Here is a 19,408-nt window from a genome sequence, read left to right as displayed (position 1 = left end):
TGCCATTCACTGTCACTGTACTCACTGTGGCCAGATCCCCTTCTTCCAGCTGTCCTGGACCCTCTCTGTGTGGATTGTCCATGACCATAGTGGGCATGTCTAGTGGTATCTCCTGTCTGTCCATGTATGGTTCCTTGTCTCTCATGAACAGCAGATCCTGACTTTCCATGTTGGGATCCAGCTTGGCCATGAGTATGTCCTGAATGTGTGTGTGAGACCCCTGAGTGCCCTTCACTGTCACTGTACTCACTGTGGCCAGATCCCCTTCTTCCAATTGTCCTGGAACCTGTCTGTATGGACTCCCCATGACCAGACTGGCCATGTCTAGTGGTATCTCCTGTCTGTCCATGTATAGTTCCCTGTCTCCCATGACCTGAGGATCCTGACTCTCCATGTTGAGATCCGGCTAGGCCATGAGTGTGTCCTGAATGTGTGTGTGAGACCCCTGAGTGCCCTTCACTGTCACTGTACTCACTGTGGCCAGATCCCTTTCTTCCAGTTGTCCTGGACCCTGTCTGTGTGGATTGTCCATGACCAGACTGGCCATGTCTAGTGGTATCTCCTGTCTGTCCATGTATGGTTCCCTGTCTCCCATGAACGGCAGATCCTGACTCTCCATGTTGGGATCCGGCTTGGCCATGAGTATGTCCTGAATGTGTGTGTGAGACCCCTGAGTGCCCTTCACTGTCACTGTACTCACTGTGGCCAGATCCCCTTCTTCCAATTGTCCTGGAACCTGTCTGTATGGACTCTCCATGACCATAGTGGGCATGTCTAGTGGTATCTCCTGTCTGTCCATGTATAGTTCCCTGTCTCCCATGACCTGAGGATCCTGACTCTCCATGTTGAGATCCGGCTTGGCCATGAGTGTGTCCTGAATGTGTGTGTGAGACCCCTGAGTGCGCTTCACTATCACTGTACTCACTGTGGACAGATCCCCTTCTTCCCGTTGTCCGGGACCCTGTCTGTGTGGTTTGTCCATGACCATAGTGGGCATGTCTAGTGGTATCTCCTGTCTGTCCATGAGTAGTTTGTTGTCTCTCGTGAACTGTGGATTCTGACTCTCCATGTTGAGATCCGGCTTGGCCATGAGTGTGTCCTGAATGTGTGTGTGAGACCCCTGAGTGCCCTTCACTGTCACTGTACTCACTGTGGCCAGATCCCCTTCTTCCAGCTGTCCTGGACCCTCTCTGTGTGGATTGTCCATGACCATAGTGGGCATGTCTAGTGGTATCTCCTGTCTGTCCATGAGTAGTTCCCTGTCTCCCATGACCTGAGGATCCTGACTCTCCATGTTGAGATCCAGCTTGGCCGTGAGTGTGTCCTGAATGTGTGTGTGAGATCCCTGAGTGCCCTTCACTGTCACTGTACTCACTGTGGCCAGATCCCCTTCTTCCAGTTGTCCTGGACCCTGTCTGTGTGGATTGTCCGTGACCAGACTGGCCATGTCTAGTGGTATCTCCTGTCTGTCCATGTATACTTCCCTGTCTCCCATGGACGGCAGATCCTGACTCTCCATGTTGGAATCCAGCTTGGCCATGAGTGTGTCCTGAATGTGTGTGTGAGCCCCCTGAGTGCCCTTCACTGTCACTGTACTCACTGTGGCCAGATCCCCTTCTTCCAATTGTCCTGGAACCTGTCTGTATGGACTCCCCATGACCAGACTGGCCATGTCTAGTGGTATCTTCTGTCTGTCCATGTGTAGTTCCCTGTCTCCCATGAACGGCAGATCCTGACTCTCCATGTTGGAATCCGGCTTGGCCATGAGTGTGTCCTGAATTTGTGTGGGAGCCCCCCGAGTGCCCTTCACTGTCACTGTACTCACTGTGGCCAGATTCCCTTCTTCCAGCCGTCCTGGAACTTGTCTGTATGGACTCTCCATGACCAGACTGGCCATGTCTAGTGGTATCTCCTGTCTGTCCATGTATGGTTCCTTGTCTCCCATGAACGGCAGATCCTGACTCTCCATGTTGGGATCCGACTTGGCCATGAGTGTGTCCTGAATGTGTGTGGGAGCCCCCTGAGTGCCCTTCACTATCACTGTACTCACTGTGGCCAGATCCCCTTCTTCCAGTTGTCCTGGACCCTGTCTGTGTGGATTGTCCATGACCATAGTGGGCATGTCTAGTGGTATCTCCTGTCTGTCCATGAGTAGTTTGTTGTCTCTCGTGAACTGTGGATTCTGACTCTCCATGTTGAGATCCGGCTTGGCCATGAGTGTGTCCTGAATGTGTGTGTGAGACCCCTGAGTGCCCTTCACTGTCACTGTACTCACTGTGGCCAGATCCCCTTTTTCCAGCTGTCCTGGACCCTGTCTGTGTGGTTTGTCCATGACTAGAGTGGCCATGTTCAGTGATATCTCCTGTCTGTCCATGAGTAGTTTGTTGTCTCTCGTGAACTGTGGATTCTGACTCTCCATGTTGAGATCCGGCTTGGCCATGAGTGTGTCCTGAATGTGTGTGGGTGACCCCTGAGTGCCCTTCACTGTCACTGTACTCAGTGTGGCCAGATCCCCTTCTTCCAGCTGTCCTGGACCCTCTCTGTGTGGATTGTCCATGACCATAGTGGGCATGTCTAGTGGTATCTCCTGTCTGTCCATGAGTAGTTCCCTGTCTCCCATGACCTGAGGATCCTGACTCTCCATGTTGAGATCCGGCTTGTCCATGAGTGTGTCCTGAATGTGTGTGTGAGACCCCTGAGTGCCCTTCACTGTCACTGTACTCACTGTGGCCAGATCCCCTTCTTCCAATTGTCCTGGAACCTGTCTGTATGGACTCCCCATGACCAGACTGGCCATGTCTAGTGGTATCTTCTGTCTGTCCATGTATAGTTCCCTGTCTCCCATGACCTGAGGATCCTGACTCTCCATGTTGAGATCCGGCTAGGCCATGAGTGTGTCCTGAATGTGTGTGTGAGACCCCTGAGTGCCCTACACTGTCACTGTACTCACTGTGGCCAGATCCCCTTCTTCCAGTTGTCCTGGACCCTGTCTGTGTGGATTGTCCTTGACCAGACTGGTCATGTCTAGTGGTATCTCCTGTCTGTCCATGTATGATTCCCTGTCTCCCATGAACGGCAGATCCTGACTCTCCATGTTGGGATCCGGCTTGGCCATGAGTATGTCCTGAATGTGTGTGTGAGACCCCTGAGTGCCCTTCACTGTCACTGTACTCACTGTGGCCAGATCCCCTTCTTCCAATTGTCCTGGAACCTGTCTGTATGGACTCTCCATGACCATAGTGGGCATGTCTAGTGGTATCTCCTGTCTGTCCATGTATAGTTCCCTGTCTCCCATGACCTGAGGATCCTGACTCTCCATGTTGAGATCCGGCTTGTCCATGAGTGTGTTCTGAATGTGTGTGTGAGACCCCTGAGTGCGCTTCACTATCACTGTACTCACTGTGGACAGATCCCCTTCTTCCCGTTGTCCGGGACCCTGTCTGTGTGGTTTGTCCATGACCATAGTGGGCATGTCTAGTGGTATCTCCTGTCTGTCCATGAGTAGTTTGTTGTCTCTCGTGAACTGTGGATTCTGACTCTCCATGTTGAGATCCGGCTTGGCCATGAGTGTGTCCTGAATGTGTGTGTGAGACCCCTGAGTGCCCTTCACTGTCACTGTACTCACTGTGGCCAGATCCCCTTCTTCCAGCTGTCCTGGACCCTCTCTGTGTGGATTGTCCATGACCATAGTGGGCATGTCTAGTGGTATCTCCTGTCTGTCCATGAGTAGTTCCCTGTCTCCCATGACCTGAGGATCCTGACTCTCCATGTTGAGATCCAGCTTGGCCGTGAGTGTGTCCTGAATGTGTGTGTGAGATCCCTGAGTGCCCTTCACTGTCACTGTACTCACTGTGGCCAGATCCCCTTCTTCCAATTGTCCTGGAACCTGTCTGTATGGACTCGCCATGACCAGACTGGCCATGTCTAGTGGTATCTGCTGTCTGTCCTTGTGTAGTTCCTTGTCTCCCATGAACGGCAGATCCTGACTCTCCATGTTGGGATCCAGCTTGGCCATGAGTGTGTCCTGAATGTGTGTGTGAGCCCCCTGAGTGCCCTTCACTGTCACTGTACTCACTGTGGCCAGATCCCCTTCTTCCAGTTGTCCTGGACCCTGTCTGTGTGGATTGTCCGTGACCAGACTGGTCATGTCTAGTGGTATCTCCTGTCTGTCCATGTATAGTTCCCTGTCTCCCATGAACGGCAGATCCTGACTCTCCATGTTGGGATCCGGCTTGGCCATGAGTGTGTCCTGAATGTGTGTGGGTGACCCCTGAGTGCCCTTCACTGTCACTGTACTCAGTGTGGCCAGATCCCCTTCTTCCAGCTGTCCTGGACCCTCTCTGTGTGGATTGTCCATGACCATAGTGGGCATGTCTAGTGGTATCTCCTGTCTGTCCATGAGTAGTTCCCTGTCTCCCATGACCTGAGGATCCTGACTCTCCATGTTGAGATCCGGCTTGTCCATGAGTGTGTCCTGAATGTGTGTGTGAGACCCCTGAGTGCCCTTCACTGTCACTGTACTCACTGTGGCCAGATCCCCTTCTTCCAATTGTCCTGGACCCTGTCTGTGTGGATTGTCCATGACCAGACTGGCCATGTCTAGTGGTATCTCCTGTCTGTCCATGTATGGTTCCCTGTCTCCCATGAACAGCAGATCCTGACTCTCCATGTTGGGATCTGGCTTGGCCATGAGTGTGTCCTGAATGTGTGTGGGAGCCCCCTGAGTGCCCTTCACTGTCACTGTACTCACTGTGGCCAGATCCCCTTCTTCCAGTTGTCCTGGACCCTGTCTGTGTGGATTGTCCATGACCAGACTGGCCATGTCTAGTGGTATCTCCTGTCTGTCCATGTATGGTTCCCTGTCTCCCATGAACGGCAGATCCTGACTCTCCATGTTGGGATCCGGCTTGGCCATGAGTATGTCCTGAATGTGTGTGTGAGACCCCTGAGTGCCCTTCACTGTCACTGTACTCACTGTGGCCAGATCCCCTTCTTCCAATTGTCCTGGACCCTGTCTGTGTGGTTTGTCCATGACTAGAGTGGCCATGTTCAGTGATATCTCCTGTCTGTCCATGAGTAGTTTGTTGTCTTTCGTGAACTGTGGATTCTGACTCTCCATGTTGAGATCCGGCTTGGCCATGAGTGTGTCCTGAATGTGTGTGTGAGACCCCTGAGTGCCCTTCACTGTCACTGTACTCACTGTGGCCAGATCCCCTTCTTCCAGCTGTCCTGGACCCTCTCTGTGTGGATTGTCCATGACCATAGTGGGCATGTCTAGTGGTATCTCCTGTCTGTCCATGAGTAGTTCCCTGTCTCCCATGACCTGAGGATCCTGACTCTCCATGTTGAGATCCAGCTTGGCCGTGAGTGTGTCCTGAATGTGTGTGTGAGATCCCTGAGTGCCCTTCACTGTCACTGTACTCACTGTGGCCAGATCCCCTTCTTCCAATTGTCCTGGAACCTGTCTGTATGGACTCGCCATGACCAGACTGGCCATGTCTAGTGGTATCTGCTGTCTGTCCATGTGTAGTTCCCTGTCTCCCATGAACGGCAGATCCTGACTCTCCATGTTGGAATCCGGCTTGGCCATGAGTGTGTCCTGAATTTGTGTGGGAGCCCCCCGAGTGCCCTTCACTGTCACTGTACTCACTGTGGCCAGATTCCCTTCTTCCAGCCGTCCTGGAACTTGTCTGTATGGACTCTCCATGACCAGACTGGCCATGTCTAGTGGTATCTCCTGTCTGTCCATGTATGGTTCCTTGTCTCCCATGAACGGCAGATCCTGACTCTCCATGTTGGGATCCGACTTGGCCATGAGTGTGTCCTGAATGTGTGTGGGAGCCCCCTGAGTGCCCTTCACTATCACTGTACTCACTGTGGCCAGATCCCCTTCTTCCAGTTGTCCTGGACCCTGTCTGTGTGGATTGTCCATGACCATAGTGGGCATGTCTAGTGGTATCTCCTGTCTGTCCATGAGTAGTTTGTTGTCTCTCGTGAACTGTGGATTCTGACTCTCCATGTTGAGATCCGGCTTGGCCATGAGTGTGTCCTGAATGTGTGTGTGAGACCCCTGAGTGCCCTTCACTGTCACTGTACTCACTGTGGCCAGATCCCCTTTTTCCAGCTGTCCTGGACCCTCTCTGTGTGGATTGTCCATGACCATAGTGGGCATGTCTAGTGGTATCTCCTGTCTGTCCATGAGTAGTTTGTTGTCTCTCGTGAACTGTGGATTCTGACTCTCCATGTTGAGATCCGGCTTGGCCATGAGTGTGTCCTGAATGTGTGTGTGAGACCCCTGAGTGCCCTTCACTGTCACTGTACTCACTGTGGCCAGATCCCCTTCTTCCAGCTGTCCTGGACCCTCTCTGTGTGGATTGTCCATGACCATAGTGGGCATGTCTAGTGGTATCTCCTGTCTGTCCATGAGTAGTTCCCTGTCTCCCATGACCTGAGGATCCTGACTCTCCATGTTGAGATCCAGCTTGGCCGTGAGTGTGTCCTGAATGTGTGTGTGAGATCCCTGAGTGCCCTTCACTGTCACTGTACTCACTGTGGCCAGATCCCCTTCTTCCAATTGTCCTGGAACCTGTCTGTATGGACTCGCCATGACCAGACTGGCCATGTCTAGTGGTATCTGCTGTCTGTCCTTGTGTAGTTCCTTGTCTCCCATGAACGGCAGATCCTGACTCTCCATGTTGGGATCCAGCTTGGCCATGAGTGTGTCCTGAATGTGTGTGGGTGACCCCCGAGTGCCCTTCACTGTCACTGTACTCAGTGTGGCCAGATCCCCTTCTTCCAGTTGTCCTGGACCCTCTCTGTTTGGACTGTCCATGACCATAGTGAGCATGTCTAGTGGTGTCTCCTCTCTGTCCATGAGTAGTTCCGTATCTCTCATGAACTATGGAATCTGACTCTCCATGTTGAGATCCAGCTTGGCCGTGAGTCTGTCCTGAATATGTGTGTGAGCCCCCTGAGTACAATTCACTGTCACTGTACTCACTGTGGCCAGATCCCCTTCCAGTTGTCCTGGATCCTCTCTGCGCGGATTGTCCATTATGATAGTGGGCATATCTAGTGGTATCTCCTGTCTGTCCATGAGTAGTTCCATGTCTCTCGTGAACTGTGGATCTTGACTCTCCATGTTGAGATCTGGCTTGGCCATGAGTTTGTTCTTGTGAATGTGGTCTATGTGAGCCCCCTGAGTGCACTTCAGTGTCACTGGACTCACTGTGGCCAGATCCCCTTCTTCCACTTGTCCTGGACCCTATCTGTGTGGACTGTCCATGGCCAGAATAGCCATGTCCAGTGGCATCTCCTGTCTGTCCATAAGTAGTTTCGTGTCTCTCATGAACTGTGGATTGTGATTCTCCAAGTTGAGATCCATCTTGGCCGTGAGTGTGTTCTTGTGAGTGTGGTCTATGTGAGACCCCTGAGTGCACTTCACTGTCAGTGGCATCACTGTGGCTAAATCTCTGTCTTCCAGTTGTTCTGGAACCTGTCTGTGTAGATTGTCCATGACCAGAGTGGCTATGTCTAGTGGTATCTCCTCTCTGTCCATGAGTAGTTCCTTGTCTTCTGTGAACTGTAGATCCTGACTCTGGGTAATGAGATCCAACTTGTGTGTCAATGTGTTCTGAATGTCTGTGTGAGACCCTTGAGTGCACTTCACTGTCAATGTTCTCACTTTGGCTAGATCTTCGTCTTCTACTTACCCTGGACCCCGTCTGTGTGTATTGTCCTTGACCAGACTGGCTATGTCTAGCGGTATTTATTGTCTGACCATGAGTAGTTTCCTGTCTCCCGTGAACTGTGGATCCTGACGCTACTTGTTGAGATTCAACCTGGCCCAAGCCAGTCGATTGACCTGAGCCTGAACCATATTGGCCAAATCCAGTGGACTGATCTGAGCCAGATATATGTTGTCCAGAACTAGAGAAATTGTCTGAGCCAGACACATGCTGTCCAAAACCTGTGGTTGGACCTGAGCCAGACTCACGTTGGCCACAGCCAGATGATTGACTTGAGCCAGTACCATGTTGGCCATAGCTAGACTGACCTGATCTGTACTCATGCCGTGCAAAGCCAGAGGATTGTCCTGTGCCTGACCCATGCTGTCCAAAGCCAGAGGACTGACCTGAGCCCAATCCATATTGGCCAAAGCCAGAGGATTGACCTGAGCCTGACCTGTGTTGTCCAAATCCAGATGTCTGTCCTGAACTAGACCCATGTTGACCATAGCTAGATGACTGACTTGAGCCAGAGCCATGTTGGCCATAGCTAGATTGATGTGATCTAGACTCATGTTGTCCAAAACCAGAGGACTGTCCTGAGCCAGTCCCATGTTGTCCAAAGCCACTGGACTGACCTAAGCCTGATCCATGTTGGCCAAAGCCAGAGTACTGACCTGAGCTTGACCTGTGTTGGCCAAAGCCAGTTGTATGTCCTGAACTAGACCCATGTTGACCATAGCCAGATGACTGACTTGAGCCGGAACCATGTTGGCCATAGCTAGACTGATGTGATCTAGACTCATGCTGTCCAAAACCAGAGAATTGTCCTGAGCCAGTCCCATGTTGTCCAAAGCCACTGGACTGACCTAAGCCTGATCCATGTTGGCCAAAGCCAGAGTATTGACTTGAGCTTGACCCCTGTTGTCCAAAGCCAGATGTCTGTCCTGAACTTGACCCATGTTGACCATAGCCAGATGATTGACCTGAGCCAGAACCATGTGGGCCATAGCTGGACTGATGTGATCTAGACTCATGCTGTCCAAAGCCAGAGGATTGTCCTGAGCCTGACCCATGTTGTCTAAAGCCAGAGGACTGACCTGAGCCTGATCCATGTTGGCCAAAGCTGGAAGATTGACCTGAGCTTAACTCATGTTGTCCAAATCCAGATGTCTGTCCTGAACTCAACCCATGTTGACCACAGCCAGATGATTGACTTGAACCAAAACCATGTTGGCCATAGCTAGACTGACCTGATGTAGACTCATGTTGTCCAAAACCAGAGGATTGTCCTGAGCCAGACCCATGTTGTCCAAAGCCACTGGACTGACCTAAGCCGGATCCATATTGGCCAAAGCCAGTGGATTGACCTGAGCCTGATCCATGTTGTCCAAAGCCAGATGTCTGTCTAGACCCATGTTGACCATAGCCAGATGACTGACTTGAGCTAGAACTGTGTTGGCCATAGCTAGACTGACCTGATCTAGACTCATATTGTCCAAAGCCAGAGGATTGTCCTGAGCCAGACCCATGTTGTCCAAAGCCAGAGGACTGACCTGAGCCTGATCCATATTGGCCAAAGCCAGTGGATTGACCTGAGCCCAACCCATGTTGTCCAAAACCAGATGTCTGTCTAGACGCATGTTGGCCATAGCCAGATGATTGACTTGAGCCAGAACCATGTTGTCCATAGCTAGACTGACATGATCTAGACTCATGTTGTCCAAAACCAGAGGATTGTCCTGAGCCAGACCCATGCTGTCCAAAGCCAAAGGATTGACCTGAGCCTGATCCATGTTGGCCAAAGCCAGAGGAATGACCTGAGCCAGACCTGTGTTGTCCAAAGCCAGATGTCTTACCTGAGCTAGACCCATGCTCATCATAGCCTGAGGATTGACTTGACCTAGACCCATACTGGCTACAAGTTTGACTTGAGCCAGCTACTTGTTGTTCGAAGCCAGAGGACTGACTCAAGCCTGTTCCATGTTGTTCACAGCTAGTAAACTGACCTGAACCAGACCGATGTTTACCACATTTGGAAAATTCATTTGAACTAGAAGAGTTTGAAAAGCGGCCACAGGAACCATGTTCATGTTGACCATTACTACAAGACTGGCTACCTCCAGACTCATATTGTCCACAAAAAGAGGACTGACTTGAGCCTGTTCTCTGTTGTCCTCCACAGTTTTGTGGTTGGCCATTTTCTCGAGCTCCGTATCCCCTCTGACTATAGGACTGACTACAGGAGTTAGACTCAGGTTGACCACATCCAGAGGGCTGACCTCCTGAGACACAGTCATGGCCTTGTCCTCCATTAATTCCTGACTGACAGCCTGACTGAATATAGCTAGATTGATTTACTTGCCCTCCAAATCTATGTGACTGACAAGAATTTGAAGCATTTTGTGGCCTTCCGCACCCACTTGAATTGCTATAACCACATGCATGACTTTGCCTCCGACTATCTCCTGAACATGAACGGCTAGACCCAAGCTTTTGTCCTCTACTTCTTGACTGAGTAGAGTTTGATTCATGCCCACTAATCTCCAATCCACATGACAGACCACCATGACCTTTCCTTTCCCAACTCTTTGATCCAGATCCAGATTCATATTCTTCCCCAAATTCCCTAGAAGGGCTAACATGTGACTTGTTTATTCTTTCCCTCAGTTCTCCAGAGCTGAAACCATGTCTCTCTTTGCCACTACTCCATGAGTGACCAGAGCTGGACCTGTGGTACCTTTTCTGAGATCGCTCTTGGTTTCCAGAGCTGGATAAATGACCTTGTCTTCCTAGCCTCCTGGAGTTGGACCCATGTCTACGTTTCACAGTTCCCCTTGAGTGCCCAGAACTATATCCATGCTCCTCTCCCTCACTCCAACTTGAATGTCTGTAACCTGATTTATGTTCTGGGGTATCCTCTTCATCCTCTTCTGTTTCACTTTCTTCCTCTTGGTGTCGGTGACCACGCCTATGCTTCTTTGACCCTGAAGCTTTGCAGTATTCTTTGCTGAGGACCTTGTTGCAGGCCATAGTCAGCTTGAATATCATCAAAAGAAACTCAGTAAAGTCCAATCTTCTGTCATGATCTCGATCCAGCATGTGCATGATGACATCCACTGTGTCTGGATCATCTGGGTTCTGTATATGAGTGACATACCAAGGGAGACCTGGTCAGCCTCACCTGCATACTCAGCCAACACATTCAAATAGTGCTGTGAAATTGTGGATGTTTGACATGATGTAGTTTTAGTCCAATGGAGGATTACTTTAGGTTAATAGAACCCAGTAAATGTTAAGGGTTAATAGAAAATAAAGACTACTGGGATCCTCAGAAGAAGACATTTCAAGGATTTAAGCTAAAGGATTAAGTGCTTAGGTAAGGCCTACAGGAAGGAGTGGAATAAACTAAGTTCAGTAACTGATATTTCTAAGTTTTACATAAATTGTAACTATTACATGATTACATGTTAATATATTCCATGTTAGAATTTATCATATATTATTTTGAAGCTAGTAACTGAGTCCTTTTTTTTTTTTTTTTTGAGACAGAGTCTCACTCTGTAACCCAGGCCAGGGTGCAGTGGCACGATCTCTGCTCACTGCAAGCTCCGCCTCCTGGGTTCATGCCATTCTCCTGCCTCAGCCTCCCGAGTAGCTGGGACTCCAGGGGCCTGCCACCACGCCTGGCTAATTTTTTGTATTTTTAGTAGAGACAGGGTTTAGTAGAGACAGGGTTTTAGGGTTTCACCGTATTAGCCAAGATGGTCTTGATCTCCTGACCTCGTGATCCACCCGCCTCAGTCTCCCAAAGTGCTGGGATTACAGGCGTGAGCCACGATGCCTGGCTAACTGAGTCCTTTTTAAGTAGATGGAATAAAATGCTGATATTTTATTTTTGATTCTTAATCATAGCTATTTTGTCAGCTTGCCATGTAGATGATTTCCCTTTCTATACTTTTTTTTCCCATTTGATAAGATAATTTATTCATTCGTGTCCTAGCACAAATTTATTTTCTGCTTTTTCTAAGGAAAATCCTGGGTATATAAGAAAGTCTGAGAGTCTATAAGGTAGGAGTGCATAGGTGGAAAAGTGAGGATGAAACATTCACTTTCTTTAAAATATATGCTGCTTTAACAGACTTTCTGGCATCCCCAAAATACTGCTCATAGAGGTTGCTTAGAGTCTACTGGGGCTGTGCACATTTTAGCTGATCTGGATCATATAACAGAGCATGTACAGGACTCCAGGAGCCTTCAGTTCTGGCACATGTTTCTCACCTTCAGAACTGGATGAAACTCTTTCTCCAGAAGTTCCTTTAGTTCATCCTTGCTCAGTGTGCCACACTCCCCATCTTGCTTGGTGTATTTGTAGAAAACATCAATTACAGTGACAACACTTCTCAAGAGGTCGGTCATCTTTTTGCAAGTTTAAGTGAACCTGGACACAGAGAAACAAAGAACCCTATTATTCGTATTTTCCCCTTTTAACTTATCAGCAATTTTCATTTTAATAATAACCATCATGATTTTTTCAACTTCTTGTTTCTTTTTTTTTTTTAATTATACTTTAAGTTCTAAGGTACATGTGCGCAACGTGCAGGTTTGTTACATATGTATACGTGTGCCATGTCTCTTGTTTCTTTTAAATCTCAAAAAGTAAGAATGGGCCAGGGATGATACAACACTGTTGAACACAATGAAAATTAACTTTGTTAACTTTGAGTTACTTTTCTATGATCAACTCTTGGCATGTTACTGTTTCAACTGAGTATAGACCTCAGGTCTCTATATTTCTTGTCATGGGTTAAGTATAGTCTCTACATAGTATCTCTACACTTTGAGTGTGTTGTTCTAAGGCTTCCAAAGTTTCCAGAACCAGCCAGACACCATGGCCTCAATCTCTCTTTCTAGTTTCACTGCTTTTCTTGAGTCAAAAGTGACAGACCTTCCACCATGCACTCTGTTTATCCTATGGGCACCAGAAGCTAAACTGGACCCTTAAGGCCTTCAGCAAATTAAAAATGGGTGAAGGGGCTCAAAGTAGCTTGGTGTTTTAGAGGCATGAGATAGCCCTCAGTAGAGCTTAGGAACTCTCTTAATGTCAAGCACTTGACCAAACACCCTTCTCTTTAAATAATCAAGAAGAAGAGCTCAGCAATGCAAGCAGCAGTTTAACTAGTGGATAAGTAGATCTTGGAGCTCTGGGAACCAACACTGAACAAGGAAGGGACTCTGCAACAGTCCCAGCTGCCTCCCAGTTCGAGCTGGACAACCCAGAAAAGAGAGCATGGAAAAAGACTGGAACAGAGTGTGGAATGGCCTAGAGGAAGGCGAACTTCTACTTGCATTATTCTTGTCCATAAAAATGAACTTTTTCCAAAAAGGCCCCAGAATAAACTAAACTAACCAAACAAATAAGCAAACAAAAAGAAAAGAAAATGAAAGAAAGAAACAAAAAAGAAAAGAAAGGCAAAATATACATGAACTCTGCCTTAGTTTTTATCCCTAGACTTCTACTATGGACAGCACCAAATATTCATAAATGTAGCTGGATGAATTATCTCTCACCTGGTTCACCAAAGGAACAAGTAGGATAAAGCCTGATGCAGCTTGCAGGGTGACGATGGATTGGGATAATGACCCTTATATAGCTTGTAGTGATTATAGTGAGTGAGGTGACTCATTAAACCTAACTCCACCTCTACATATTTACCTTCCTCCTTCACATTCTCATCTACAGATGATTGCAGAAAGGCTAGTACCAGCCCCACCTTCCAGTATGAGGACATGGTTGCAAGATGCCTTTTTTTCAGGGTCATATACATGTGAAAAGCACAGACTTTGTTTTAGAGGACTCATGTTATACATTTCTTTTATCTAGTACCCACAGAAAGTAGCAGAGTGTAAGATGTTTGCAAGGTGCACAATAAATGCTTATTTAATTGAAAATTAACCTGAGTCACTAGGTTCACCTAATTCACGTCTTTTTTGTAATAACGAAAAGTGACATTTATTGAGAATGTACTATGTGCTAGATAGTGTGCTGAATACTTTAAACATACCATCTCAATCTTTACAATATCTATACTTTTAATTACGGGTGCATAGTTGTGTATAATTGTTGGGTACATGTGATGTTTTGATATGGGCATACCATGTGTAATGATCAAATCAGAGTAGAGTAATTGGGGTCTCCAGCATCTCAAGCATTTGTCATTTCTTTGCGTTAGGAACATTCTAATTCTACTATTTTAGTTATTTTAAAATATACAATAAATAGTTAACTATAGTTACCCTATTATGTTACCAAACACTAGATCTTATCACCTCATTTAATCTTCACAACCTTCCTACGAGATAGGTATTTATTATCCCATTTTACAGAGACAGGTTGTGGAAGCATAAGGTTCTTCTCCAAGGTCATAACTAGTAGGCAGAGAAACCAGAATTTGAACCTGAATCTACCTTATTGCAATGCCATTGCTCTTTACCATCATACTAGCTTACTTCTGTGTATTTATCACATAAAACTATCATGCAAAAATCATGCACCATTTTGGGAGTGTAAGGCCCACTCAAACACAAATAACATAAAAAAGTAACATACAGAGTGCTGTTAGGAAGAGGGGAAACATTCTCTGACTTTGTGAAGGCTCATTTCTAGGCTAGAAACGTGCAATTGGCTATATATAAAAATAATGTTTTCAGATGTGTTCAGGGTGAATTTAGAGTGGGCTTTCTTCCAGCACTCTGCTACCCACTAGTAGTCTGGCATCTTTAGGGCCTGGACCCTTGGGAAAATGTTCACTTATATACGGAAAGTATATCAAATATACTTGAGGGCAACAAAAATAATCAGAGAGTTGCAAGTCTTAAGTATGGAGAGCCAATTCTTCTGTACTTTGCTACCAGGTGATAATGGTGATGACGATGATGAGGATAGCAGCTACCATGAAGTGCTACGTGCTTACTATCTTCTATACATGGTAGGTTTACATACTTATCTATTTATTCCTCAAAATAACCCCACTTTATAGATAAGGAAATGAAAGCCTAGAGTAATGTAAACATTTGTTACAAATCACAGCTAGTCAGTAGCAGCACTAGAACAGATACCCATGCTATTTGATGCTAAAGCCTAGCACTTAAGCATATATATTCTACATATATGGAGTCAATAAACTCCTATCTGGGCATTCCTTTGGGGCAGTCATCATATCTTATTCATTCTACCATCTAGGAAGCACCTACAGCTTGGTAAACACTAAGAATGAGTGTCTGTTCACAAAATGTTAATGAATATGCCCTTGAAATATGTCAATTGCTCACATAGCTGAGGAATCCTAGACCAAAACAACCACACAGAAAGTTATGTTTGCTGTTGGATATTATGGTCATCTTCAATCATATGCATCTTTTGGAAGTGCATTTTTGTTAAGATGACTGCTGCGTCAGAAAGACTTTCAGGCCCCAGATTCCACACTGAGACAGAATTTTAAAGCCATTTTTGCACTGTCATTCCAGCATTATAGTTGAGAACTCTGAAACTCCTCCATAGTTCAGAACTCCATTATTCACTCTTTTGTATTCTTTGCATTTAGGTCTCTCTTCCTCTTCTCACTTGCTTAGCATAATGGATAAAATTATAGTCGGAAAGACCTAAGTTCTAATCTCAGTTTTGCCTCTTACTGTGTTTCTTGTACAATTATCTAATCTTTTCAGCTTCAGTCTCCTAAATTATAGAATGGGAACAATAACACTTACCTAACAGGCGGCAATTACTTAACATGAAATTGCTTAGTACCCGCCTGGCATATAATACATTCTTAGTACACTATATAATTACTGCAAACTTATTTTGCTAAATATTTCATATAATCTATCACAGCATTTTACACAAAGAAAGTACTTGATAATGTTTGATAAAAATGAGTTAGAAGCCACTAGTAGTCTTTTAAATGTAGAAATACTACGTCTCTGTCAAAAGTGTTGCCTAGAAGGTAAGTCATGGTTTTGGACACGTACCCTAGAATATAAAGTATAACGAAAAGAAAAACAAACTAAACCACATTTTTTGGGATATAATTCACATATCATAAATGTCAACCTTTTAATCTGTTTTCTGTTTGCCCCCAGAATACTGTGCTGGCAGTAAGCTGTACTTTTTTTCCCTAATTGGGAAATGGGTTAAAGTATACAGTTCATTGTGTGTGTGTTTATACAGAGTATGTGCAATTGAGTTATTGTTCTTACGATGTCTATGTCCTTAAGTGAGTTTCCTCACTTCTCAATGCCTTAGTTTTCCCTCTGTAATAATCATAGGTGTTATTAGTGTCAGGTTCCAACTGGACAGATGGCAGGTCATTTCAGCAGCAATTTTGGAGAATGATTATTGTTCCCATTTCACAGAAGCCTATGCACTCTTTGGAAATAAATCCAAGTACTGGTTTTAAGTACTGAATTGATACCTGCAGAAACTTTTGCCCTCCTGGGTTCTGAAAGATTATTTAGTTCAACAAAGCGGAGGTCTGAAGTCCAGAGGAAGGGCACAGTCAGTTACACCATTTCTCTGTATCTGGGCCTTCTTCCTGCCTTATTCTACTCATCTCATCACCTTCTGCTCATTCCATGTCTACATTGCTCAGGCTCTAGACACTACCAGACTCTTTGATTTTAGGCCCATTTGGTGAAGCTTATGCACTGTTGGCCACTGGATTCTTGAAGAGGAAGCTATACCTTAGAATGTTAAAAGTAACTTTAACTGGACCTGTGAAAGTTCCAGTTTTTGGCTTTTCCACTGCGTGCCAGATGAATTTTGTTTCTACATCTCATCTTTTTTAAAATTTTATTTTTTAAAAATATTTATTTATTTATTTTGAGACAGCGTTTCACTTTGTTACCCAGGCTGGAGTGCAGTGGTGTGATCATGACTCAACACAGCCTCGATTTCCCAGGCTCAAGTGATCCTTCTGCCTCAGCCTCCCAAGTAGCTAGGACGATAGATACGTGCCACCATGCGTGCTAATTTCTTTTTTTTCATCATATTTAAGGTGGTGGAGGTTCTCCAAGTTAAAATAATCTGTTTTGCTTCCTGTCATGTTCAAATTAAGAACTTGCCCTAGGGCCCAAGTGGGTCTTTGTCTATCATAAGAACCAAACATTTTCTCTATGTTGTAACTATTTGGAACTCCTGTTTGGGGGGTTTTCAGTGAACTCAACTTAGAGCTGATACCTGAGAATTGATTCAGGGACACTGATGTGCAGTTCTGTTTTCTGTAAGAACAGTTTAGGGAGATGTCCTTGGCTTGCAGTATGATATGGTAGAAAAAACATTGACTTTGCAGTAAGACAGATAGATCAATTTGTATTACAGCTGCAACACACACTGCCTGTAATATCTTGGGAACATTTCTAAGTCTGTCTCTGTTTTCACACCTGTGAAATAGGGACAATTACAGACACTTTAGAATTCGATAACATTAGGATAATGCTTAGCACATGATAAGACTTCAATATATTTTCCTTTCTTTTCTTCATACTGTCAAGTTTAATCTGACTTAGAAAATTATCAATAAATTTTGGGCCTGATAGTTCATAAAGATGATTCTTAACTCTGTTCCCTCCTTGTGGTCTCTCTTCTTAGGTGAAATTGAAGGCCAGCTTTTGGAACTCAGCCTTCCAAGGAACTTAAAATTTCTGTTATGAAGAGTCCCTGAGGAAACTGGATCCACTAGCTACACTAGCTGAGAATGCCCACACTCCAGGATTTCATTTTTATTTTGCCACCTTATTGTTGGTATCTTAAGATCAATGTACTGGAGCAGCGGGGTCTCACAAAGAGGATACCTGGTAACACACCCAGGCTTTCAGAATGCACCATAGGGCTTTAGTGACTTGTCCAGTTTCAGCTGAAATGTGTCTTCTGGGACCTACTAATGCTTGTTGAACTTTACTGGATCTCAGAAGCTGGGTATCAGAAGCTCAGATGTTCCTTGGAGCTACAATATCAACAACCTGTGATGACAGAGAGAAGGTTGCTCCATGATGGATTTGGAAACTTACTGGCTAGCTAAACCTGACTGAATGGGAAGGAATGTGGATAGCTTTGGAACTCTAGTTTCACTAGATGAGCTGGAATTTGTATTTTGACAAATTGCAAGTTATGGCTATTAAGTAATGCAACTGATTTTTTTTCCCTTAAAACAAACAATCTAGAATCTGTGTAATCAAAATAATTTCTCTAAAAAGGCTGCAAGTATACACTTAAAATGTTGGGGCATTCAGAGCATTTGGAACATTACATTTTTTTGAATATTAATTGGTAGATGAAAATACCAACTTTTAAGTCATATGTTTGAATTTTTGAAACATTAATATGCATTTAGAGTTTGTAAGTCAAGTGAGTAAGGTAAAAACTGATAAGGTAAAAAAAAAAAAAAGAGGGAGTTCCTTGCTGAGTGTGAATTTAAAGTAACTAGACTTCCTTTTGTCCAGTGGCTCTCAATAATTTACTTCAGCAGGCATTTTTTTTTTGAGGATATTCTATGATATCATGACCCTTCTTGTAGGAGCGTGCTTTCAGTGGTGAGGCAGTCTGAGAATGTGTGAAGCAGTGTAATGAAGCCAGACCAAGATTGAAGCTTGGCCTGGGGTTTGAGCATTAGGAAAACTGTTGAAGGGTTATGTATACATCACACACACACACACACACACGCACACACACACACACACTCTCTCTCTCTCTCTTCTCCATACTCCCATAACAATGTATAGTATTTACTATACATTGCTGAAGATCTATAACATGGAATGTCTAGTGCTAAGTGCAGTGTCCTTAATGAAATTATATTGGTTTGGAATTATTTATGAGTTTGGGATTATTTGTCAGTACCCTTAAATGATCTTGACACTCACCTATTTGAAAAGATATTGAGGATTTGCCATTTGATATTGACCAGGGTGTATTGTGCACAAAAATATTGTGAATATACATCTGTCTGTCCTTAAATCACTGTAAGTTTTAACTGGAATAGATTTGCTCCACAATATTCAGTAGGGCTGATATTTCATGCCTTCTGGATGAGAAAAGAATTGGCAAAAATTATATCTTGGGCTGCCTCGCACATCTTTGAACAGGATAAGGGAAAAATAAATATAAGACCTATGAGTTATGGCATCAGGCTTTAACTTTAATTTATGAATTAAACCAACAATATTATTGATTATTGCAATTATCTATGTTAATTTCACTTGTTCTCCTTTGAAAATTAATTATGTTTATCTTACTTATTGTGAATAAAGTCACTCCTCTCATGTGCTTATTTCTTGACTCTGGCACTAATTATTCTTCAGTGCCTAGATTTCCTGGAACAGCTCATTTTAAGTAACTCCTGAACATTGGACTCTGAGAGGAAAGACAGTAAAGTGGGATCTGTGGAAAAACACATCTGCAAATGTCTCATTTTTTTCTCCAGGGTTAAGTTTTCTTCCTTGGAGACTCTTGTCTTGAAACAGTGATACTAGATCACCAGCTTAGCAAGATAATTACAAAAGGCAGATAGAGTAATTATTTTACATAACTATTATAGGGTGACTAAGATCTCAGGGAATGACTGTGTTCTGTAATCCACTTGCCCCACTCAATACCCTGAGTTTTATACAAGCCAAAGACACTTGGA

At 45.2% G+C, this 19,408-nt stretch overlaps 1 protein-coding gene and 1 long non-coding RNA gene across 2 annotated transcripts in view; one reads left to right on the top strand and one right to left on the bottom strand.

Moving 5' to 3' along the window:
* The window catches only part of LOC123567167 (uncharacterized), a 30,221-nt gene extending 11,172 nt beyond the window's left edge, over positions 1-19,049 (top strand). Inside the window, exons 2-3 of the long non-coding RNA XR_006689969.3 lie at positions 14,643-14,716; positions 17,374-19,049. This is a non-coding gene — a long non-coding RNA (uncharacterized lncRNA). The remainder of the gene's footprint in view (positions 1-14,642; positions 14,717-17,373) is intronic.
* Positions 2,930-13,349, bottom strand: FLG2 (filaggrin 2). The gene is made up of 2 exons (XM_074028291.1): positions 6,913-13,349; positions 2,930-6,824 (listed from the first exon to the last, which is right to left on the bottom strand). Exons 1-2 carry the CDS (start codon positions 10,833-10,835, stop codon positions 2,930-2,932), a joined length of 7,818 nt encoding a protein of 2,605 aa, XP_073884392.1. The 5' UTR covers positions 10,836-13,349.
* Positions 19,050-19,408: the final 359 nt, after the last annotated feature.

The sequence above is a fragment of the Macaca fascicularis genome, chromosome 1 (assembly GCF_037993035.2).
Source record: "Macaca fascicularis isolate 582-1 chromosome 1, T2T-MFA8v1.1".
In the NCBI taxonomy this organism is placed as follows: Eukaryota; Metazoa; Chordata; class Mammalia; order Primates; family Cercopithecidae; genus Macaca; species Macaca fascicularis.
Note: the sequence above shows the minus strand (reverse complement) of the source record. Positions and strands in the feature narration are given on the sequence as shown.

Excerpts from the sequence above, each read along its gene's own strand:
- FLG2 (XM_074028291.1), bottom strand. The coding sequence starts at position 10,835 with ATGCACATGCTGGATCGAGATCATGACAGAAGATTGGACTTTACTGAG. Across the intron at positions 6,825-6,912 it reads GCTGGATCTCAACATGGAGA|TCCAAACAGAGAGGGTCCAG; the intron begins GTCAGATTCCAT and ends GGTCATGGACAG.